This window comes from Quercus lobata, chromosome 1, assembly GCF_001633185.2.
Source record: "Quercus lobata isolate SW786 chromosome 1, ValleyOak3.0 Primary Assembly, whole genome shotgun sequence".
In the NCBI taxonomy this organism is placed as follows: domain Eukaryota; kingdom Viridiplantae; phylum Streptophyta; class Magnoliopsida; order Fagales; family Fagaceae; genus Quercus; species Quercus lobata.
The window spans coordinates 3,088,442-3,114,557 of NC_044904.1; the positions used below are offsets into that span (position 1 = coordinate 3,088,442).

Genomic DNA, 26,116 nt, shown 5'->3' on the forward strand with positions numbered 1-26,116 from the left:
TTTCAAGTGTTGTCATTTAGTTTCATATTCTTATATACTTTTCCTACCTTCATCATAGGTCACAACTCGAATAACTCAGCTCAACCTAAAAAGGCATATTGAGGGGCTCAACATGTCCACAGTTGATTTTGAATCTTTGACAATTTGCTATGATCCAAGAAATCACTAGCCATATTTGAGTTTATATCTCAAAATAACTAGTAACAATTGAGACTCCTCGTGATCACTTATAAAGACTAGTTTGACAAAGTAAATATCCAATGTGAGTCTCAAAAGATGCCTACACAACACACTTATCCCTACGAATACATCCAATAAAGTTGAAATGATACAAAGAAGATTAGCATGGCCCCTAAACATACATAAATTGAGAAATGGTCCAAGTTTAATTATGATATCTCAACTTATGTGTATTGGATTGGATACATGTGTATTGCACATTCACATCCAATAAAGTTGAAATGATACAAAGAAGATTAGCATGGCCCCTAAACACACATAAATTGAGAAATGGTCCAAGTTTAATTATGATATCTTAACTTATGTGCATGAATTGGATACATGTGTATTGCGCATGCATGTGTTGAGTTCTATATTGAATTGAGAAAAGAGTCATTGATGGAAAATCTTAGAATAGAGAATGACCCTGACCTCTAACATCTCTTCGGTAACACTTGACGTGACGGTGTGACCCTCAATTATTTGAACTGAGAAGGGGTTGGAGTTTTAAGGAGTAGTAGACAGGCTAGTAGAAGTAGAGGAAGTGGGCCAAAGAGGAGTTATCAATGCTATTACATGCGTTGTAGACTATGGGCACGAGTTGGTCAAATAGTGAGAGTGAGAAAGTGAAAAAGTATGAGAGAGGAGAGATAGTGAGGGAATCGAATCATCGATCAAAGAAATGAATGGGGATTGAGTGTAAGAGAGAGAGAGAGGTAACTAAAAATCCTACCTATTTAAAAATTCATATTTAAATTAGATCCGTCAAAAATACAAAATTTGTTGGAGAGTGTATTTGAAAATGTTGTTTAGCTAAGATACTAAAATAGCCTTTTAGCTAAAATTCACACTCAATGAAAAGAGTCAACTTGAAGAAAAGAAATTATCTGCACTTTTTTACGATCCAATTCTAATGAATTCCATTATAAAGCTAGCATCAGAATCCATTGCTTTAATGGAATCAACTACTTTTGATAAAGAACTAGATAATTTTTTTAAAAAAAAAAAGTGTTTTTGCCTCTATCTCTACTTCGAGAGGGGGCTCGATTGGAGAAAAATTGTGGCGTTGATGTCGGAGATGCTCTTATGAGTAGCAATTGTTGGAGGAGATTTTGGGAAAATAGACTAAGTAAATTAGTTAAAATCGAGTTGTTGAAGATACCCTAAGATAAAATAGATGTGACAAAAATTATTATTTCTTCATGTTAACATGTACCCTCACTCATGTGATAGATCATAGATCCCACAAGATAGGGGACTTAGGTTGCTGAAAAAATTAATATGATAATGATACTTGTAATGGGAAATCAACAAAAACCGAAAGAAAAGAATTGTCGCATCACTATGTTTGAGGAATATGAACATGTATCGTACAATTCCACTCGAACTTTCACCACAAAAAAAAAAAAAAAAAAAAAAAAAAAAAAAAAAAGAAAAGGATGCCATTAGAAAACGATCACCACATGATCAAAGTCGAGACTAAAAGAAAAAAAGAAAGAAGATACCAAATGCTCTATATATTCCATACATATGCTACATGGTTCTTTGTCGTTGGATTACTGTCTCTTTCTTCCTCTAACCAATAGTTCTCTTGTATCTGCATGATTCTTGGATCTTGCTGATTAGTTTGATGGATTATATGGACCTTATAAAAAAGGGTTGCATTATATTTATTTTTCACATTGTGTTTAGAAAATCACACATTAATCTTTCAAAACAATGTATTATATATAAAAACAATTTTAAATTACAAGAATGAGCAAAATATTCAGATTTGGGGTAATTATATATTCCTCCTTTGATGTCTGGGAAAATGACACTTCACCCTAAACTTGAAAAATAAAACAAAAAACAAATTTTTCCTTAACATCCAATTAATCAAACTTTGCTAAATTAATATTAAAAATGTTGTATATTAATTTGCCTTTTAATTTGCTTTAGGGCATATTTCAAAAATTATCCTCAAATTCAAAATTAAAATTCATTGTTTTATATTTTTAATTAAAGTGTATTTTAAAAAATTAAGTATGAATTTGGTTATTATTATTATTTTTCTTTTTGCAACGGGTTATGGAGAGATTTCCCGTTGCAATTGTTTTGATACTTGAGAAATTTTGTATTTTTATTCTAATTATATAAGTTATTTTTTATTAACCATGGTAAAACTTCTGTAAAGAGATTCTCATCGAAATTTAGAATATTTCATTACTTTTTTTGAGAAAAAAATGAGAGAATATTAATTTTTCCAAAACTCAAAGGAGAATAGTTTTTTTTTTTTTTTTCCCTTAGGTTTAAGATAGAGTATCATTCTCCCAAACTTCAAAAGAAGAAAGTGTAATAAGTAATTTACCCTTCAGATTTTATCCTAATATTTTCAAATTTAAGTTTCAATAAAACATGGTAGAAATTTTGAAAAAATAAATGAATCTCTGAGAAAATAAAAACCCTCTTATTTTTTATATTGTATCATTGTTGTTGTTAACATGAATCATGATGTTGCCACATGCCAAATACCTGGTGCCAAACAGCCATTAATATCACAAGCAGTGAACACAGAGACTATTGGCCCCCACTATTGGTGCCTAGTACTCCTCATTTCAGGGTTGAACTTGGTTAAAAAGCAAAAAGAGGAGGGATTAGTTTTTTAGTACCATTTGGCAATAATTGTGTACCAATTCTAGCTATGAAGGTGTTAGCTAGTCTGATAGAGAGAGAGAGCCTCGAATAATGGAAGAGGGTAATGAGTTATATTGACTTACGGAATAGGTATTGCTATTAGGTACAAAGCCTAAAAAGGGCGGGCATTCCATTATGCATAAAGGTGGCGACCATTTTTCAGTGTTCAAAAAGCACGTCCAGATTATCATAAATCTATTGAAAAGCGGTAAACTAGTACAAATTAATTCTTCCCATCTTTTTGTTTTTTGGTTCCTTTTTGTGAATATGATTCGTTTTTATTTTCATTGTGAAAACTTTTTGCAGATATTCATCCCAAAAAAAAAAAAAAAAAAAAAGATAGCTTTTTGCAGAATTATATGAACCATGTTTTCCATTCCATCCAGACACATATATAGTTTTTACAAATATCTTTTTGAACTTCCAAAATGAATAATTAATTTAAGAGTATTAGATTTGTGATAGTTAAATTTTTATTAGTATTTATTGGTAAAACCTAAAGAATTTAATAGCGTGATATGTATGTGATTTTTGTTATATTATCAATAATTTCGAAAAATGATTATTATTATATGTATAGATGATTAAATGAGTTTTAAAATAAACTTGGTCAAATTGAAAATACTTAAATATGTATAAAGAAACACGTACACACATAATAAATAAATAAATAAAAAATGAGGTATAACACAAAGGCACACTACAAATCTAATATATTTAGGATCTGTTTAGTTAGGCGTTTTGGGAGTTTAAAAGTGAGTTTGAAAACTCAAAACTCCGTTTCGCAACAACAATTCCTTATAACTTTTTTTACAAACACTCATTTTAAACCAAAACCCATCATTTTGCAACATTTTATACTTTATACAAACACATCCTTAAAAGGGTTAATTGTTTAAATCAAATTTTTAATAACTAAGTTTTTTTTTTTTTTAAAAATACTAAGTATCTTTAACACACACATAGAGAGAGAGAAAAATGTTTTTTTAAAGAAACTTACAATGGTATATATCAAAAGAGAAGTGCTACGTCTACAATATTTTTACAACAAATCACAGGTGGTTAGTTGTTATTGGTTCAAATTTGAAACTAACACTAAGATTACTTTTTTGCCCTAACAATAATAACCAATAACAATCAGCCACTTAGGATTTGTTGTAAAAATGTTGTAGACATATCATTTCTCATATCAAAAAGGCCTTCAATAACTAAGCTAATACTCATATCAAAGTTCACCAAAAATAAAACTTGTGAATCAGAAATTTTGGTCTCCATATTTAGATAGACTAAGCTGTTAAATCAAATATAGAGTATTATATTTCATATATCTTCCTACGCTGACAAGCTCCCCACATGCCCTCTTTATAGGTTTTATACTTCCAACAGAGATGACCCAAAAATATATTTTCCTTTTCAGACTTTAAAATTTGTCACGGGATTCACAAACCACTGATCCAACAATGTGGCCCAAAGGTAAAACCTCCCTTTGCATATAATCCACACACTTAAAACTCTATAAAACAAAAGGGGTCCCCTAACACACTGTCAACTTCAAATTGAATATATATAGGCATTTAACTTTGGTCAATTCGAACTCAACTAGTCTGACCCCAAAGTTGGGCAAGACAACCACACAGCATGACGACGAAGATTGCAAAAAAAAAAATCACATGCTTTTGTGGGGGTCTCACATTTAATTGGGTCTTTCTAGCACTTGTTGTAGACCTTAAAAAACAAAGAGAGAGAGAGAGAGAGTACTTGTTGTGACTTGTTGAGAGGATCTTAAAGTTTTAGAGACAATAACACATTTGCACTCAGATCTGACATAAAATTTTTCCTCTCTAATACCCAGCAATTCCTTTAATTTAATTTAATGAGGTCAAAAAAAATTTTTCTTAGGAATCAAAGGACATAGATTGGGGGGGGGGGGGGGGGGGCAGACCTTCCCAGCCTGTCTCATACTCGTATGGTCAGATTCCATTTTTTGCTCTCAACATTATTTATCTAATCAATTAAGGCATACCCCGACAGCCAAATCAATGTCGCATTTCGAGGCTGTTCTTGAATTTTAAAAACAAATACTTATATATATATATATATATATATATATATTATAGAGACAGCTTCATCAACATTATTTTGTGGTTAGGGTAAGAAATTGGATCAAGGGATATCAAAGATACTATAAATTTTATAAACAAACGTGTCACTAGTTACAAAAAAATTATTCAAACATTTAAGATTATATATATATATATATATATATATCTCTTAAACACATTCATTTTGGCATCAATTTATAATTTTTGTTTATATTAGAACATGTAACAACTTTAGGGCTTTTAAGTAGCCCTATTGGAAAAGTTTAGAGAAGAGGATGTTTGTAAGGATTTCTATTGGGAAAGAAAAATGTTTTTTTTTTGAGGTATTACAAATTTTTTTACAAAAGACTTACAAACTGTGACAATAAATGTAATTAGTTCACTTTAACAACATAATAAAATGTCTAATTATTTTTGTATAATATATGAACATATTTGTAAGAATTATGTAATAAAATTTGTAATATCCCTAATATCACTTGTTCATTAAGAAATAATATATATATATATATATATATATATAAATAAATAAATAAAACCCCTAAAGTTTGGACTAATGCCAATAGGTCCAAAAATTTTCAAAACTAATCAATTTGGTCCCTAAAAAAGCTAAAACCAACTTAGTTCCTAAATACTATTGAGAAAAATGACTAACTGGCCTAATAGTGTTTAGGGACTAAGTTGGCTTTAGGGACCAAGTTTACCTGTTTTGAAAAGTTTTGAACTTGGTTGGCATTAATCCAAACTTTAGCCTACATAAAAAATAAAATAAAAAGAGAAGGTTGGGGGGTTGCATTTTATAATGGGTGGTTAGATAACTTAGATTTGGAGAAGGTATTTTTAATGAGACTTGTTTCCTATAAGACAAAAAGTTCCATCGGGCATTGGGAAAGAGATTCATTTCATACAAGTGATGAAAGAGGCCACAGAGGTTAAATATTCGTGTGTGTCATAAATAATTCCACTGTATAAGTTTCTCCTACGTAACTGTTTTTATTTTAACGTTCCTGAGCCCACCCCACCAATGGGCTATGCAGCCCGTGCTGCCAGGCTGCCAGGCCTATAAAAGAAAGTGACAGAGACAAAAAACAGTTGCATGTGACCAATAGTTTTCCAATTTTTCATATCTAAGTCAAGGGCAGGTTGGCCCTGGTTGGGGGCTAACCAGAAATATTGTCACAAGTGAGGCTTTAGATTTAAGGTTGGAGATTGTTGCACAAGCCAAGCCCTATCTATATTGCTAAGTTTGATTTATTTTACTTCTTTTGAGATAGGCTTCAGTTTCTTAAGTATATGACACCTTTCTTCCACTCTTTCCTTTCAATTAATAAATTTGAAGAAATAGATATGGTCTCATCCAATATCCTCTCTTCTTTTTTTTTTCTTTTCCTTTTTTTCCTTCTTAGATTTTAGAAGGATAATTATAAAGTATAAGTGCTTCGACTCCCATTAAAAAAATTAACATTACTATATATTTTGAAAATCTAACCATAGACGCTTGTCAAATTTCATACCATTCAGATGTTATTTACTATTTAATCTATAAACTAATTTTTTATGCATAATTTTACACTACAATAACTTGAAATTTAAACATTTAATTGATGACATTACTATTGGTCTTTGATTTTTTGAAAATTTTGTTGTAATTTTTGGCCAAACTTAGTCCAATTCTAAGTTCATGGTTCTATTGTAAATTTCTAAGTTCATGGTTCTCAATCATCATGTGGCATAGCGCCTAGCGCCAAGCGGGCCATTATCTTTAGCTATAGTGGAAGTTTCTGTATGTTGTGTTCCCTTTGTGTTTTTCTATTGTCTTGAAGGGTGATGTACCTGTACTTACACTGCTTCCTCTTAACGAATTTCACTGTTTCTTAGCAAACTCCCTCCCACCCCGCTAAAAAGAGAGAAAAGAAAAGACCCTTTTTGTAATTCTCCATTTTCAACAATGAACAGCCTATAACTCAGCACTCAGCAGGATCTGACAATTATACATTCAAGCTACATTGGGAAAAAATAAATAAACTAAAAAGAGACTTGTTCATAGTAACTAGAAATCGCCCTTAAACAAATGAAAGATAGATTATTAATTCACCTCAACCACAGGATCTGACAATTTTTGCTCACGTGGCTATAGTTATACACATAATGTAATGGGAACAGGCATAGCTTTTCTTCTAACATCAGAGCAACACAAGAAATTGAACAAAGGAAAAATAATTAACACAAGGCAGGCAAAATTATATCACCCCTTACAAAATACAAGCCTACTGGTTATTTTCAAATAATAGTAATATACATAAGGTGATTACAATCTCAATTATATCTGATTTTAAAAACGAGGGGTAATAATGATATATCACCGCTTCCTTCCAATGTGTATATATTGTCCATTGATGCTATGTACTAACTCCCCACTAAGCCTGTCTTGTACCAACTCTAATGGTCACCATCAAATGTCCCCAGTATAATCAAAAAAGCATGAAATCAACAAAATAGGTCAACTGCAGTCCCCCTCAAAACTTTATTCAGTTGTCTGTAGATTCATGATCCGAAACAGATGACCCGACATTATAAATCAACCTGAAAAATGTTTTAACTTGAATTCTACCCTGATCTTTGTTGGTGAAGTATGCCTGAGCCTTATGCTTGTGACTGAATGGACGTGTCACACAGTCAAGTTTGCTGATTTTTCAAAGCGACAATACTACCTCATGTTTTCGTTTTTTTTCCTTATCATCGACAGAAGAGGGGGGTCTGGATCCACATGGTCACACAACTACATTCCATGTGATATGGAATTCCTAAAAACCAATCATCGTAATATTGTCTTCCCCCGAAAGCCCTTAATGGGAGAGCTGACTACATTAGTTTAGTTATGATCCTTCTTGCTTTTCTTTAGTAACATTGACATATGATTTAAATGCTCGTGGCCTGCTTGGTTACCACCCATAAGCCACTGAAGAGCCTCAGCTGCAGCATCCTTTTCTGCACTCTTCTTGTTGTTACAAGGCTGACCCATAATTTGCATCCCATTAAACTCCACAGTGGCCCGGAACTGGTTGTTCTTCAGTTGCTTAGTCTTGTAAGTAGGTGCGGCATATCCGGCCCTGGTGAGCAATGTTTGGAGCTGACTCTTAGAATTATCACCCCCAGGTCCACTTTCAATTCTTGAAATCAAGGTCGTCTTTGTTTCCAAAACAGACGGCTTCGAGGGCTTAAGGACCTGGCGGCCAAATACAAATCTGCCATCACATCGGTCCTCTGAAACCAACAACCGCACAGCTGATAGGAGCTCATGATGGGTGTGCATGTCCATCCTGGGATACAGTAGCTGCCCATATTCACCAGTGTCAATTATCAACCAAGTAGACTATCACATGTTTGAAATGAACCAGAAAAGACAATTTACATTCACTCTAGGCAGGTACTAAGAGCTAACTAGGATTTCAAGAAGAAACTGATGAGAAAAAAAATCAATAGAAACCATTACTTCACAAAAGATCAGCTACTGACTTCTTATTCAAGCTTCACTTACTTTTTTCTGAATTAGCTCATCAAGTTCTCTCCTCAAATTTTGATACATGTCTGCTAATGTAGGATTCATGAAGAATTCAAGAAATCCTCCCAGCATTTTCAAGTGCCCATCCTGCCATAAAAGAAGGCCACCAATGATCTGTTAGGTACCAATCAATTACATATATGTTACGAAAACCAATAGTCCCGAAAGCTTAAGCAGTTAAGCTATGAAGAATCGGACCCAAAAATGTATAAAAAGCTTACACCAGCACCTCTTGTGTAGCCCTACTAACAGCCATGATAGAACATGGGCTTTGCACATGCAAACAGATGTGAAGATATGTGGGAGCCTAGACTTGAACCAAAGACCTCTTAGTCAAGCAAGGCTCTAATACCATAGGTGTCCAAAAAAATTAACTGGTTAGAGAAACCACCACAGCAATGTATGTTAACTTTTAAATTATCATTCATGATGAAGATTCAGTGACAATATTAGTAATCAAATTGTCATAAATGTACTCATGTCTTCTTATGATTGAGCAAAAAGAGATGAAAAAATTAAGTACATACAAACAGATAACTTACAGTTTCCCCTCTTGAGATCGTTCCACCAAATAGTAGTAGTACTGAATCAGAAACAGCAGTTGAGTCCCGGAGGAAAACAGAATTCACTTTTATCTTCTCATTGAAAACCAGCCATGGGTACGGAATTTTAGATTCCCGAGCATTGACTGAGTTCTAGGCAAAAGAAAAAAAAAATGTGAAAAAAAAAAGCAGGACAGAATACCTGACTATTACATTGATACAATGGACAAACAAACTTACCGAGTACAGAAACACCTGGCCATCCTCCATAGATTTCAGTGAAAATGACTTTTCATTGTGCTGCATATGCATTTACATTAGTACAATGAAAATTACACAGAAGGAAACTAATCACATGATGATTATTTGAAGAAACAACCATAGAGAATAGCTGATGAAAGGAATCAAATGGTTGGGGAAATTATATGAAAATATCAAAGCTTAAGCAAATATGGTCCATGACTAACCACAACAGAGCAAATCCCAGGATATAGTCCATAGCAAATAACTGCTCGGACGAGATGCTCATCATGACTCCATGCATTGTAAGAGGTTGTGTTGCCATCAACCAAGCCAGTATCCTTGAGCAAAGAGAAAAACTCTTTCCTTAGAGAATCAATAGCTTTTATGGATTGCACAGAAAGAAAATTTCTCCAGCAGTATTCATAACCAGCAAGATCTCTTTCGGCATCTATCCAGCCCTCATAGGCCCTGACAAGTGCAAGGTGATCACTGTAATCTCGGGAAAACTGATATTTTGCAGCCTCTGCAAGCTGTAAAGAGGAAAACAAGTACATTCAGTTTAGTTCATTTTCCAAGTATATAAGCAACAATTATAGTTTTGGGATTTGAGGAAGCTACCTCTAATATAATGCCCGATTATGATGCTTGAAAACAACACCCCCCCCCCCCCCCCCCCCCCACACCCCGTCTAAAAAAAAGAAAGAAAAGATAACAATTCCTAAATCTGCTCCTCCATCAGAGTAAGAACATTAAAATGTGTTTGGAAAGACAAGGCTCAAAGGAACTATTTTTAAAAACAAAAACAAAAAACTTGTTTGGTTGCACAAATTTTTTTTTCCCTAAATAAACCTTAATTCTGTAGGCCCCAAAACCACCTCAGTCATTTTACTATGCATCATATTCAATTCCAAACACATAATAACCTCTCTGGTACCAAACCCTTAGCATCATAAAGGAAATGAAAGATAGAACCATTTTCACTTTTTAAAAACAAATAAATAATAGAAATTACAATGCGACATCTCTCCAAGCCAGCCCATGTAAAAATCCATCCTTGTTCTTTTATTTAGTGTAATAGAAAATAAATCAAGAGATACTCTGGCAAGGGCACCTTGGCATACAACACATCAATCTTAATCCCACCCCAAAAGAAAAAGCATATTCATCATGAAAGCATCCACCCAATGCAGATGCAAAAGACCTCATGGTAGGAGTCATCCAACCACATCTGACTACAACACATACTATAAACCTAGCACCCCCATGCACAAACCATCCATCTCCGGCACAAATCGCCAAAGCCAATTGCCTAGGAAAGCCCCATTAAACAGAAACTCCTAATCCCATCCTCATCTTGCATAATCACTTTTTTAGGGGCTACTAATTGGTGCAATAGTGAGTCTTTGGTTGACAAGCACTGGCAGCACATATGTGATTCTTAAGGGCAGAGAGTTTGAACATAAATGATGCCGTAGGATGCTACAACCCTACTTAGGCAAGACCATACTGTATAATGGCTATTTTTAAGACCTAATGATGGCCCAAAAAAGCACACAAAACTGGTTGTACCTCCCAATACATTGATCTCTAGTGAGGACCACTGTCATCAATCTAAAACGAATCTGCATGCCCACATTTGCCAATAAATTCTCTCTATCTAACATTCCTTTCTCCAATCTAGTTATAGACTTACTCATGGCAGACTAGTTATGACTTTCTGAGTCTTCACTCTTCACCCCAATTATTGTATTTCCCAAATGCAATGCAGAGCAAATCAGGTGTCTTATGGAAAACAAAACGAATGCAATATCTGTGCTCAATAAAGGTGACAAGGGTATTAGTAACCAACACTAGTTTTTTGTATGCTCCATGAACTCCTTTTTTTTTATCAGCACCCTAACAATAATTAGTGCAATGCTCCATGAACTTAGGAATCAAATCTCTTGTCAATTTCTCAAAATCTAAAGATCTTCCATATAAATGCTAAGGAAAAATTTTAGTGACATTAGGGATAAAGGTTCTCTCGCACCCTAGGGTTGGGCAAGGATGATTAGTTCCATTGTTTTTTTTTTTTGTTTTTTAATTATTTATTTTGGATGATCCACTTATACTGATTGTTATTAGCTGTATTGCAGATTTTCTTTTCTACCTGGTCGATAATTGCTTCTTTATTTTTGATAATTCAATTGTTACACCAAGTGAGGGGAGGGGGCATTTGAACCTGATTCTCCTCATAAAGAAGACCAAGTAATGCGACTAAGCTACAAGGCTCTTGGCACCTGGTACATAATTGCTTTAATTGGTTGTGCCTTCAGTGTAGCTTTTTCTTTTTTGTTCTGTTTCTTTCTCTCTGCTGAACAAACTTAATCTTAGGCCTAGAGATAAAGGCTGTTACCTAGTGTTGCTTTGCCAAGCAAGATCCAGGAAGAGCTGATCTAATACATTTTTACAGCATGTACTTATGTTTATGTGTGTCTATGTATATGAATATTTGTATCTGGATGTGTGCATATAACGTCATGCATTTATACATGTCTAATGATGCATCTGTGTATTTGGAAGTACTTCTGCAAATATTGCCACTAGGTGTTCTGTCTGTAAACACAAATACAGAATGAAAAATAAAAATAAGTTGATTATTTGTTTCTAATCCTACCAGAAAACAAAGAAGTATGTATACTTAAATATGTGATGAAAAGTTTACTTACATCCTTCTTGTCAAATGGTGTTAAGAAAGGATCTCTGACACTAAGGCCAGAAACAATAGTCAATACTGGATCCAGGCAATTGAAGATGGCCCCTAAGATGAGCATCTTTCCAAGTTTTGGCTCCACTGGAAGCATAGTCAAATAGCGTCCTGTCAAGTGACCAAAATTGCATGAGGCTATATTCTAGAAATAAAATCTTAAATAAAACAGAATTTAGGAGAATAAAAAATTGATAGATAAAAATTAGATTTCTCTACCCACCCAAGACTGTCAAACCTTCGTTCTCATCCAGGGCACCAATGATTTTTAGATAATCAATAGCATTTTGAACCTACAAACCAATTCCAATCAAACCAAAATGAAAAAAGTAGTAGACATCCAAAAAATCACATGCATGAAAAGAAGGTGATAGAAGGTGCACTGATAGTTGCCCCCAAAGAAAAATAAAAAGAAAATCAACCCCTCTAGGTATAACATGTTAATTTCAAAATAAGATTGGAAAGAAAAATATCAAAATGACAGTTACCGCAAGTAATTCTGGTGACTGCAAAGCCCTAGAAAGGAACTCAGAAATACTCCCAAGTTTCAAACTTTTTATTTGCAGACAAAGAGATTGCAAAGGTGTCCTTAAAATTTCTGGCAATTGATACTCTGCAAAAGCATTGTATACACATCTAGGATAGAGATGGTAACACTCTCCAGGTTGAACACGGCCAGCTCTTCCTCTTCTCTATAACAAACATAAACACGGACAAACAGAACATATTTAATCAAAATTAACTTTCCAAAAACTCAACATGCAGCAAGACAGACAAAGTTCTATAATTTGTTATGTAAGGCCCCTACAACTGAAAACAAAGCAAACTGCAAAAGCCAAACCTAAGATATCTACATCAGATCAGAAACATAGAGGAAAGAGCATTCTATAAGCACTAAAATATCTCATCCCTCATGGCATGCCAAATATAATGTCAACTAGAGAACTGAACTCCATTGTGATATCTTTCTATATTGCAAAAGTAGTTTGAGAGAGAGAGAGAGCCATTCATTTGGATATTCTATGTACATAAAATTGTCATTTTAATCTATTGTCCATATGATCATAACTTAATTTGAACATTTTATATGCAGTCCAGCTAGAATAACCCCTCTTAGTCACGATATACACACACAAACATATTTGATGAGTAAGTCTGGCCCAAAGGGAAGGGTGGGAAAGCGAAGATTCGAGAGTGATGTCCGTTTCATGAGGCAGCCTAGCCAACTATGCAGCACCTTGAGGTTCTTCAAATGAAATATAAAACTTATATGTTCTACCTCATAAAGATTTAGGTAAGGATTGATGCTAGTCATGAACCCTGAGCATAAAACTACAGAGAATTGCGGAACTGTACTTTCTTTGTTTATAGTAGAGGGAAAGTTCATTGGCCCTTATACCATTTTAGCCAAGTATAATGCCATTTCACACTAGCATGCTTCAAGTCCTTTCAACACAATGGAAACTTTACAGAAAGTGGACGGCTAATAAGAAAAAAAATCATAAATACCAGAATCCAATATGAGTGAACAACAAAAATTTATCAAAGAATACCTATGCAGTGCCAACGCATCTCTATCCTAAGGATCAAACTTTCAGCAAGAATATAACCTTACTTGTTGAGCAGAAACCTTCGAAATCCAGGAAGGGAGCAAACAAGGAGTGTTATTCAATGCATCATAAGAAGTCTCTTTAGCCTTTCCACAGTCAAGAACAAATACAACATCATTAATGGTGATACTTGTTTCAGCAATATTAGTAGCAAGAACAATTTTCCTCACTCCATCTTCAGGCTCATCAAATATTAACCTCTGCAAGCATTCCAAATCAATTATATTTGCAATAATAAACACAGCAAAAAAAACACAAGTGAAATCTGGCATTAGAATATAAAATTTATACATAGCAAAATCACCTGCTCTGAACTGGCCATAGACCCATGACATGCTAGCAACAAAACTTGGCTTGGATCGCCTAATAGAGGATGACCTTGCAGCTTATCTTTCAGAGAACTTATGTCATCCCAGCCAGTCATAAAAACTAGGACCGCACCAGGCTTCTCATTTTCACATATATAGCATAAAAGATACTCTATGAGATTAAAACCAATACATTCAGGATTCCAACATGACAAAGACTCCCGAGTCTGGGGTCTATACTCCTTAAAATCAGCTGCTCCGAGTGCATCCTGATAACATATTTCAAAAATGAAAATTAAAATACACGCAAAAGTTTGAGCAATAGTAGGCATATAAAAATTTGCATACCTCAACAACAGAAGCAATTTGGCTTTTCCTCTTTCTTGGTGCTTGTTTGCTCATCTTCCACATCTTTTCTTGACCATAATCATCGATTTGGTTGTATGGTGTCAATTTGTAACCAGTCATTTCCAAAATATCCTCTAGGAAATGAGTCCGGACCGGGTATGTAAAGCCCTAAATTAGAAAGAAAAAAGGGGAAAGAGAGATCTGAGAATGGGAAAGTCCTAAAATTATCAAAATCTGCACTGTGAAATAAGCTTCAGGAAACAAACTGAGACTGAGGGTTGGCAAGACTGAGGGTTGTTTACCAGACAGTTAAAATTTAAAGATTAATTAAAGAGTCATGCCCAGCCTGAGGCTGTGGTGCACCAAACACCCCCCTAAAGGTATTAACACCCAAATTAAATCAGCTAAATCCTATTAATACAAAGATTAACAAGCTTGATTGGTCTTGAACTTTTAATTATCATGTTAAAAGCATTGTGCAAGACACATCCTCATAAAATAGTATATAAGAAAATGAATAAGAAACAATATATTACAGTAGTTACACATACACATATACGCATACACACACAGAGTGATATAACATGACTAGCACCTGCATTCTATTATTATCATCAGATAGTAGTCACTGCATTACACACAATGCCAATTCTAAAGCCCCACTAACAGCTGATGATGTATGTAAAAAGGTGAACCAAAATATTTCAAAGAAGTTGGACTACAAATCTTATCTGCACAACCAATATGTTTGCTTCCAAAAAATGAACAAACTAAATCCTCCTGATTACAACTCAGAATGCATCATAAGGAAGTCACCTCCAACCAAGCAAGCTACTCAATCAGACCTTGACACTCAAACTACATACAAAATATATCCCTGACTTGGCTACATTCAGTTATTATATAATAGATAATAACAAAAAATTAAAATATAGAAGCGACTCAAACAAGAGAAAGGAGATCCAAAAACAAATGATACAGTAATATTAGCAAATCCTTTAAGAAAAAAGAACTCTAAAACAAATTTTAATATCTAAATAATATGCCTTCTGGAAACAAAGATAGATCATCCAAATTTCAAAAGATAAATCACCGGCATGCACATTGTCAGAAGGTCAAATCCACCTATCAGTTCCTGATGTGGCTTAAAGGAAAAAAAGGGGGAGGGGGGGGGGGGTGGAGATAGAGAAATGACTTATTCTTACTGATCCAAAAAAAAAAAAGACTTATTCTAATGAAACCTTCATGCATAAAGAGTAGGGATAATACAGCTAATAACCACAACTTAAAATTAGAAAAAGATAAGTGTAACAACAAAAGATATGGAAATTGTGAAAACAAGGGTGGTAACATGCATATCAAAATTTTATCACCATTCAATCATGGAAACAAGGAACAATATTCAAAGCTGAATCAGATAACATTGCTCACTAAAATTTCTGACATACTGGGATGTGAATTATCTGAGCTCCACCAAAGTAGGACGAGAAATGCTCTGCATCAAGGGTTGCACTCATCAGAATCAGCCTAAGCTCTGGCCGGCGAGGAAGGAGATCTTTTAGGACAATAAGCAGAAAATCTGCCATCAAATGTGTATCACATTTAGAAATCACACCTCATAGTTTCAAAGTCAGAACCTTAAATCAACTCCAGATAGTTTCAAAGTCAGAACCTTAAATCAACTCCAGATTTTACCTTCATTCATTCCACGTTCATGAATCTCATCCACGATAACATGAGTTACACCTTTTAAGTTTCTATCAATTAGCAATCTTCTCAACAAGATGCCAGTGGTGCAAAAGAGAAGGTGGGTATCCCTCCCTTTCATACCTTCCAAACGAACTTTATATCCAACCTGCAAAAAAAGGAAGACAAGAAAAAACACCACGAAATGAATTTCACATGAAAGGGTAGGAAGGAAAAGGACTGACAACTGCAGGTATTCCAAGGAAATTGCATTTAAAAGGTAAACTCACAGATTCACCCAATTTCTCCCCTCTCTCTGAAGCAACTCTTTCAGAAACAGACATAGCAGATATTCGTCTTGGCTGCGTACATATAATGCTACAAACAGCTCCATGAACAGATTCTATCTCTGATTCCAAAATGAATTGGGGAATTTGTGTGGTCTTGCCACAGCCAGTTTCACCAGAGACAATAATAACCTGTATAATAGAATTTTTTTTTGATGAGTAACGTAACAAATTCTATTGAAGAGGCTTAAATACATTTTTATATGGAAGAATAGATGCTAATTTGATGCAGTTATAACACATCCAACTCCTTTTGGGAAGTATAAGTACGGTAGACATAGTTGCATGAGATAGTAGTATATTAATATCTCTATAAATTATGTCAACACCAGTAGCATCATAGGATATACAGCCCATGTAACTGGCAAAGATGGACTTCTTCACATATACCCTATTTTGCATAGTAATCTTTTAAGATAAATCATTGGAGACTAAGGGAGAAATAATTTTGATGGAGGTCATAAACACACATAAAATTATTGACACCAGAGTTCAACTTTTTAGCCAACTATTTAGCCTGTTCCCACACAAGTTCACTTGGTAAAAAAACCAGACTAAACCTTAACATAAATTACATGTTTTTCCACAAGCAACTCCTAATTTGTTGCATCATCTGCTTTCCAATCAGCATATTTAGAGTTCGTAAAAGGGGGACAAGTAATCAAATAGTGAAAAAAAAATTCTTCCTAATAGGAAGACCTCCAACAGCTTAGGCCCACTGTGCATAGCCACTCTTACTCCCATTAAGACAAATGGTAATAGAGACTATCAAGAGACAACAAGAAATTTGGTTGGATACCGTCTTTTGAGACTATATCACCACTCAATCTATGAAGAGTATATGTAGTAAACCAACAAGATAACAACTGACCCACACTGACAAAAGTGAACAGATTTAACTACAAACAGTACCAAAGGGAGCAACATACTCAGAACAGCAAGAGATATCAACCACTTCTTCATACATCAGAAAACCATTCACCAAATCAACAACAGACATAAACAACCCACAATGGCATCAATAAAGAAAAATAACCAACCATAACCACAACACAGAAAAAATGGCAAATGATAATTGACAAATCAACACATACCAAACCATAATCAAGCAATTAGTGCAAAAACATATCACATCAGCACCTTGGAAAGGATTTCAGACAATTTCTGACAGTCCGTGATACTCCTGAGGCAGTTCACAGCTGTGGGGATGGAGCATCAGACCGAGAACAACAGTCTTTTCGAGTTTCCAAATTTAGTTGACTCAACCCAAGACAATAGATGGGTTGGGTGACATTATTTTGAGGTCTTAGTGATGGCGGGATTTGTCGCCAAGTCCATCAACCTTGATGGGGCTGTCTTTAAAGAGTCGGGTGAGGCAGGTTTGGGCGTAATTGCTCGAACTTCTCAAGGGCTGGTCTTAGCTTCACTTGCTAAAAAGATCACTTTCCCTCCTTCAGTTGATGATGAAGAAGCGATGGCGGAAGCAAGGGCTATTTTCTTTGCTCAAGAGCTTGGTCATTCATCCTTTGTTCTTGAGGGAGATTCTAAGATTATCATCAATGCTTTGAGAAGTGAAGATGATTCTTTTGCCTCCAATGGCCATTTGCTTGCTTCTACAAAATCCCTCATAGCTTCCTTTGATATGGTTTCTTTTTCTCATACTCGTAGACAAGGGAGTGTTGTGGCTCATAACTTAGCTAGACATGTTAGTGGTTTAATGGTGTGGATGGAGGAAGTTCCACCTCACCTTCGTGATGTTATCTTAGTCAATTGGGGCTAACTTTCTTGATTAATGATAGTCATCGTCTTTTTTCTATAAAAAAATAAAATTAAAAGTCCATCAACCTGATCCATGGGGTTTTGAGAGTATTTTTGGTCATCGGCAACAGCAATAGAGGTTCTAGTTTTGTGGTCGCCAGTGATTGGGGGTCAAAGTTGACATCAAAATACCAGCATCAGCGCCATTACTACTCTAAACTCTAATAATGTATTAACTTTGGGAGTGTGCTTAGGGTTAATTAATACATTATCAAAACTTTACCTCTCACATGTGAATACAACACTTAACACCAGCGTAAACTTACCCCCCCCCCCTCTCTCTCCCCCACAAAAATAAAAATAATTATGAGCACAGTTGTGTACTTGCATTGGACCTAAGCAAAAGTGTCTTACAAAAATCAAGGAAAAAAAAAAGGATGGAAAAACACCCTACATTGTGATGCCAAAATATGGTTTATAGGAATTTGTGAAAATCAAATAAAAAGTGACCATCATTACTTATCAAAAATAATAACATCTACCTCTTTTAGTCAAAAATAATAATAATAATAATAATAATAATAAAAAAGTTACCATTATTAGTCATTGTAAATGGCAAAAAATTTAATCAGTATCAATTTATTAATCTCCACAGTTCAGCACTAACTATAGGTTAGAGCATCTAGTTACAAGCATTAGGACCTGTTAATGGCATGAAATGAAGAGAGAATTCAAGGGTGGCTATGGTAAGAATTCTTACCATTTTTTTTTTTTTTAAATTCAGCAGTAATATGTAAGAATTTAATACCATGCAGGCCAAAAAGCCTTTTACTAAAAAGCAAATCAAGAGAAAAACAAATTGATAACTGATATATTGCATGTCATTATGATCGTCCTGTACCAGGAGCTTCATGCAATTTGTCATTAAAAAACTAAAGTTTGACACACCTGATTTCGTGAAACGGCTGTCAGTAATGTATTCTTCTCTTTATAAGCAGGGAGACTCCCACGAAACTCCAGCATTTTTCTACCTTCAGGAGATTCCTATAGGAAAAGAAAAAGAAATATATATCACAATGGTTCATTCCACCATATTTTTGACAGTGAAAGCAACAGCATGATTTAAAATCTGAAAAAGATATGTTAAACAAAATCTGCGCACAAAGACATAAATTGTCTACATATTTTCCAACAACCTCAATCTATCTGTAAAGCCTCACGTAACAACCATTCTTAAGGGCAACAAATTGCCTTAACATCACCCAGACATCATGAGTACCTAAATAACAAAGAAAAAGGCTGCCTTATTTCTAACCCAACTCCAAAAAATGCATTTAGGTTAGTCTTGGGATTATATGGACCTAGGAACAATTAGTAAACCTGAAACCCACTTGATAAAACCACACTGCATCCAATGAAGTCCTCAAGCGACAGACCAGTAATCAACCCAATTAGTTTTTTTTTTTTTTTTTTTTTTTTTTTGATAGGTAAGTAATACAATCTAATTGATAGAGAAAAAACTTTTTAAGTTCACAATGATGAAGTATCCACACAAAGGACCAGGAAAAATACAAAAATCGATTGAGAAGTTTAAATAATTTGTTATTAATTATACTTATTTAACTAAATAAATCTTCCTATGGTATAATTATTTTTTAAATATTATATCAAATATTTATATATGATTTATATACTTCTAAAATAGCTTGTAAAGCAAACATCTCAGCAGGATGTCAATAGACCCTAACAATAGGGTCAGGTTTTTATATCTAGCATTTAGAATTCTATTTTACTCTCTTTTTTCTGTGCATCCTGATCATCAGTTATGAATAAGTTAATGCTCAACCTGATTGCAAAAGTATACTTTAAAATTTAAATCATGCCCGGCACATATGTGATATGTTGGAATTCAACCAGCAAAATTAACTAAGGGTAGCAACAACAACAACAACAACAACAACAACAAAAAAAAAAATTGAAAGGAATCTTTTTGGTGCAGGTCCAGGCGAGCAGTGCAATATCAGATAAGTATTAAGTCTTCTTAGGCACGGGTCTCACAAGCAAAATTGCATCCTAAGACCTCAAACACCTTGACATACCCTAGCCACAAGCCAACGGAGCCATCCAACAAGGCAAACACAAATCAATAAAACTCATGGGTGAAAGTGAACACCAAGCATGTTAACAAATAAAAAAAAGCAGTACAGAGTGCTTTGTAAACTACGTCATATGTCATACGTCGTACTCTGCTTCAAATTCAATTAAACCTGAACCTAAATTTGAATTTGTTTCTTATGTTGTCATTTGTTTCTTATGTTTTGGTCATTTGTTAACACTTTTTTTTTCTTTTTTTTTTATATAACATAGTCCTTTGGACTTGCCTCTATCCAAACACCCATTTATTAGTTTCATTTTTTTTTCTTTGAGAGGGTATCCACCGATTCCATTTATATAAGAAACAATTTGTTTGGCTTGTACATTTTAATCTGAAGGACATAGTTCTACTTGGAATATCCTCCAACCCTGTGGCGATTATGAAAACTATCCATGTATATTAAATCATATGACTTATTACATTATTTTACAACAACAGAGCCTTAGTCCATATTTTTGGGACCTCCAGACCAGTTTGGAGGAATTATTCTACAACCCACTACGTGGAGACTGAAATGACCATCCACATATACATTTTAGTCACATAACCTATTTAATGAGTCACGTGACTTGTTTAAGTAATTTATCTTTGATTTGTTATTTGGCATGTTTTCTTTTACTGCTTTGCCTGACTTACTCGATCATTGTACTTATAACATTTAATTCTGGTGCATCTAGTGTACACTTCCTGTGTACATGGGTGGCGTGGCGCCCATTTTGATGAATTTTACTTATAAATATATATATATATATATATATATATATTTTAACTAGAGGACACCAAGAAGATTGTGCAAACTTCTTCACACTCTTTTGCCTTGATAAGAACAACTTTTTTCTGGCATCCTGTTTGTTTTATAAAGTAATACATAAAACTGCAGAGAACTTAGCTAAAGGACACTAAGAAAAAGAAAAAACTTAAAAATAGAGGTGGTTATGCAATACAATTTCAGGTAATATTTTATGCAAAGTACCCTGTCATACATGGGAAAGCCATCCATGCTTCTGAGTTCTGAAATAGAACTTTAAAAAGAGTTTTATCAACATAACATTGGAAAGAAGCATTGATATAACTTCTCAGGTTAAGAAGAACCTGCCAAGCTCGTTGCTGATCACGGAGTTGCAAACTTCGCCGTTGATGAATTTTCTCCATTACAGACTTACTGGCTCCTAGCGGCTCAGGCTGTTCAAAAAGCCCTTCATCAGTGGCAATACTACAGCTACTGTTTGATCTCGAAAATGATATATCTGGATAGCTTTCCCTAGTCTTAGACTTTTGAGAGAGGTATTCTCCAAAATAGGAATCAACTCTTCTTAGCAACCCAAGAGGCAAGGCCACCTGTCAAATATTAAAAGCTTAGATTAGATTCCTATGAAACATGTACGCCCTCACCCTCTATCCCATAATGTCCATCCAAGTTGCCAAACACCCACATTCTAAGAAAAGATAGTAAATGCTCAATCATCTCAATTTTTTTTACAAAAAACTTTCCAAATTTTACTTTTTTTAAAAAATGAAGATCTGTAGTGGAAAAGAACAAGCAAAGGGTACAATGGGAATGTAAAAAAAAAAAGCTTTGTGTTTGATTTTTGAACTTGGACAAACATTATAAGACAATAAAAGTTTCAAATTTGGGCAAACATTACACGCTGGAGGAGGTATATAAGAACCTACAAAGAACTTTGAAGCTATAAAACATCATAAGAACACCCCCCCCCCCTTGCCTCTCTCAAAAAAAAAGGCTAAGAATTTGGGCCATAATTAAAACATATTCATTGCCAAGTTTGAAGGTAAACACAGAGAGTAGGTAGTTTTTGGTTGCCAAAAAGAAGTTGAAAAATAAAAAAGAAAACATATTGTGAAACAGAACTAATGAGAAAGTACCTCCCTCTGTGGACGTTTGTCATCCAGATCGAATCTGTAGTTAGGCAGTGGGACCTTGCTAAAGACAACAACTTTTGCATACAGATGGCTGCCAAATATAATTTTGATTCATAAAAGTTACCTTATGATGACTAACAGTATGTTTGCTAATTAAAGCATCTACTTTGATGAAGCAGAAAATACCTGTACAGCCCCATTCTGCTTGCCAAATCTGATATTTGCTCAAAATCACGTCTATCCTTTTTCTCCCTTGAGACAAATTCTTGCTTCTCTTTGTCACGTAAAAGCATTGTAAACTTCCGTGTCCACTCATCAATGTTATCAAAGGGGGAAGCACCCTGAAAAACATGGTGAAAATTTCATACACACCTACATACATATACACAAACATTTATGTAGTTAACAAAAACAACCCACCAGTAAATCAAACACAAACAAGACAAGGGTTAAAACAGATTGAGGTCTAAATTGCATTTCATTAACATAGGCCAAAGGTCATATTTATAATATAAGTGATGAGGGAGCCACTCAAGTAACCATCAACAACATCCCTCTCCCCTTTCTACCACAATCACTTTCCACTAGCATACCCACCTTTTGAGGCCATCAGCAATGTGAATAGCTCAACATATCTGCCCTAGTTCTCTCAGTTCTTTAAGAATAAATAGCAGCATAATTTGGTAATTTCATATCCATGGACTTCCTCCTCATTCTCTTTAAGGCAAATGCAAAGCCAACTCCATGGATTACACCAGTTAAGCATACCTTTGTTCACTGGTGTACCATACTATGGTAACAATCCACTTCTCAAGCACTGCATAAAAGGATTTAACAAAGATGACAGGAGGGTGGGGGGGGGAGAGAGAGAGAGAGAGAGAGAGAGGCAACTTCAATTTATAGGATTTCAACATGGAAAGAATACTATTCTTTTATTTTATAAATAAGCACACAAGATTATCCTTTCTAGGAACTGGAAGAGAATTTTATGCCCAGATAATGTGGAGACATATCTACCCCCCCCCCCCCCCCCGGTAGGCGTACGCACACACCTGTATTTATTTACAGCTTACCAACCTGATGATGCAGACCTCTGGTCTAGTTGAAAATTAATCATTTGCAGCACTTGTATTGCATTTGTAAAACGTGAATCCCAGTAGATGTGAAAAGTCACAAAACTTCATATAATATAAAATGTGCCATTTTGAAATGTCATACTTTGAGATTCCAAGCCAAATCCTAGATTTCCAACCACATTCTGTTGCATAGCATTTGATAAATGTTAGCCTCTTCAATGAAGTTTTTGAACATATGCCAGAGTCACGAAGTCTGGCTCCATTCTTGATTACACAATTTTACCCTCAAACAACCTCTTAATACAGAGTTCTGTATCTATCTTAACCGTCTGTTCCATTTCCAATAAATTGCTAGTTACCTTTCATTTTTTTTCCTAAGGAAAGTAGGCAGCTTCAGAAACATGACCGCCGCCTTTAAACTTTAAAAGTACTAAAGAACCACATTTCATTTCAAAAATTTCTAAGAGTTTCTTTATTCTGACTTGCTATTCATTTTTCAAAAGTAGATATTCATATATTATATATCGAATATAGAAGAATCCACGAAGCAAAACAGTCTTTTGCCGTGACTGTGTCCTACTCTTCTAAAATTTACGGATTTGTGAAATATGTTGCTTATATTCGTGTCTCTTCCAGGATTATATGTCCTAATGCATTTGAAGCTAGGGTAAAGCTAAAAACTTCACTTTGGAGGAGATCAACAAACGTCATTGTGGTACCATTTGTGAAGAAGCTGACTAACATCTGCTTTGCTTATGTACAACTCTTTAAAGCCTAGGTACAACTACACGTCAACCAACTTTCAGCAAAAAGCTACATTCAAACGCACTAGCTCCATCCTTGGTCCGAACTCAACCAAACTCTAAGTAGCCAGGACTATCCTTAAGTAAATCTTTCATAATTAGCACATCATTCATGTTAACTTAAATGTAAATCTTCAACAACTACCCGCAGTTCGTCTAAAATGGCCAACAATCAAATTAACTTTTTTGCTTATTCACTCAAATTCCGTAAAACCAGACTTTCTCTCGAATTTTGAACTCAGGTTCGACTTAGCAACTACTAAGCTTCTACATTATCTAATGCAAGTAAATTATTTCCACAAATGATCACACACACACGCCAGAATTTTAAACCGCTAGTCACAAAATTCAAATAGTTAATACCGTTTTCACAAAAAATTAGCCAAGGCAGTCAATAAACCAAAACCAAAAAATTCAACTAAAAATATTGATATATCGAGTCTTACCGGTAGAGGAAAGGAATCGAGCTCGCGATCGGAGCCTTCTTCGGAGACGGAATCATCAAAGGGCGGCGGATGCCGCGGCGAATTGAAGTGCGAAATCCTGTTGTGGAGCTGCTCTTGTTGCGAGTAAGGACTATGAGTCTGTCTAGGGCTTATCACAGCGGTTTGTGGAGGCTCGCGGAGCTTGGAGTCGACGATATCTGCAGCTCCGGCTCCCGCACCGGTACCGGCGGTTGCGGCGGCGGCGGAGGAAGTGTAGTTGGGAGTAGTAATGACGGAGCGTAAGCGGTGGTGCGGAGGAACGTAAACGGCGCCGTAGGAAGAGCGAGGTCGATCCTTCATTGTGAGGGTTTTAGGGTTTTGAAGTGGAAGAGAATTGTGGAGGTGAAGAAATAGAAGAAGATGAGAGAGAGAAGGAGAGGAAGTGAGCATGCAAGGTTGAGAACTGAGGAGAACGGCGTCGTTTGAAGTAGGAGTAGTTGTTTTTTCTTGTTGGTGATTCAGTTAGGTGGTTGCGTTTGTTATGGGGTTTTTCTGTTTTGTTTAAAGAAATGGTGGTGGAATTGGATATGAAGAAAACAGTACAGATAGAAAAGATGGAGGCTCTGATTTACACTGTGTTGTTGGCTTCTTTCTTCTTCTTTTTTTTGGCTGTCTAGTGTATTCTGTCACTGTTTGAAGGCCACGCTCGCACTAGGTAGCGTGTGAAGTTTTCGAATGAGATTCCACATCAGCATTTTTAATGGCCCCACTACAGTTCTCTTTTTTCTTTTCTCACTTAGCGAGGGCAGTTACACAGTGTGTTTGAAATCGTGTTTGAATTTTACTTAAAATTACTTTTGGCTTAGCTTACCGCTTGTAATTTGAACCATTAGTCTTTTTGTAACGACCTGTATTGGATAAGGTAGGAGTCAATTTAGTTAAGAGATAGTTGTAATCTGATTTACCATCTATTAGCCGAGTTAATTGGAGTTTTTAGAGACTAAACAAAGACTATGCATCTATAAATAGTATCGTTATTGTAAAGTACAACAATTTTAGATAAGTTTTTAAATAAGTCTTGAGAGTTACGTTCTAAGATTCTTAAAGACTTGACTCTCTGTCATTCCCTTTGACACAACTTAGATGTAACAACCTAATCTCTTTCTAAAATCTAGCCTAGCCTTAAAATAGTTTGCACTGTCTTGACTCTTGATATCAGAGCCTAACATTTGCCATACCTCAGCCTTCTTCTCCCTTGAGTCTTGCATTTCAAGAACCTTGCAAGAACTCATAAAAGATCATTTCTTGAAGCCTAAATCCAAACCTAAATATCTTGACCAGCCACATCACCATTCCATGTCAGCATCTTCCTTCCATGTATTGTATTACACTCCTGCGTCAATGTATAATTAAAGACATTAGAGACTTATGATTTGGGAGGCTTCTCAAAAAAATTTGGGCACTTGAACACAATGGTAGCTAAACTCTAGGGTCTTAAGGATCAGTTGAACCTAATTTTTGGTTTAGATATCCATAAATTGTTGTAGAATTATGTGTCAAAGTTCTAACCGCTTCAACAAAGTACCAAATATTTTTGTGTCCGACCAATATCTGTCCGTATACATGATA

At 35.0% G+C, this 26,116-nt stretch overlaps 1 protein-coding gene and 2 pseudogenes across 2 annotated transcripts; 2 read left to right on the forward strand and 1 right to left on the reverse strand.

The window, feature by feature from the left end:
* Positions 1-293: 293 nt before the first annotated feature.
* LOC115956087 lies at positions 294-389 on the forward strand (annotated as a pseudogene).
* Positions 390-428: 39 nt separating this feature from the next.
* On the forward strand, positions 429-525 carry LOC115956082 (annotated as a pseudogene).
* Positions 526-7,180: 6,655 nt separating this feature from the next.
* On the reverse strand, positions 7,181-25,155 carry LOC115974719 (DExH-box ATP-dependent RNA helicase DExH5, mitochondrial). 2 transcript variants are annotated; one of them, XM_031095211.1, is made up of 19 exons: positions 24,509-25,155; positions 22,370-22,524; positions 22,187-22,274; positions 21,395-21,640; positions 19,096-19,191; positions 16,333-16,521; positions 16,052-16,211; positions 15,805-15,935; positions 14,357-14,524; positions 14,005-14,277; positions 13,706-13,900; positions 12,579-12,782; positions 12,314-12,383; positions 12,053-12,201; positions 9,569-9,874; positions 9,342-9,401; positions 9,102-9,254; positions 8,536-8,646; positions 7,181-8,331 (listed from the first exon to the last, which is right to left on the reverse strand). In XM_031095211.1, exons 1-19 carry the CDS (start codon positions 24,935-24,937, stop codon positions 7,870-7,872), a joined length of 3,645 nt encoding a protein of 1,214 aa, XP_030951071.1. In that variant the 5' UTR covers positions 24,938-25,155; the 3' UTR covers positions 7,181-7,869. The 2 variants fall into 2 exon arrangements, with proteins under 2 accessions (XP_030951071.1, XP_030951079.1); XM_031095219.1 differs by lacking the exons at positions 21,395-21,640; positions 22,187-22,274; positions 22,370-22,524; positions 24,509-25,155 and adding an exon at positions 21,276-21,361.
* Between the last annotated feature and the right edge of the window lie 961 nt (positions 25,156-26,116).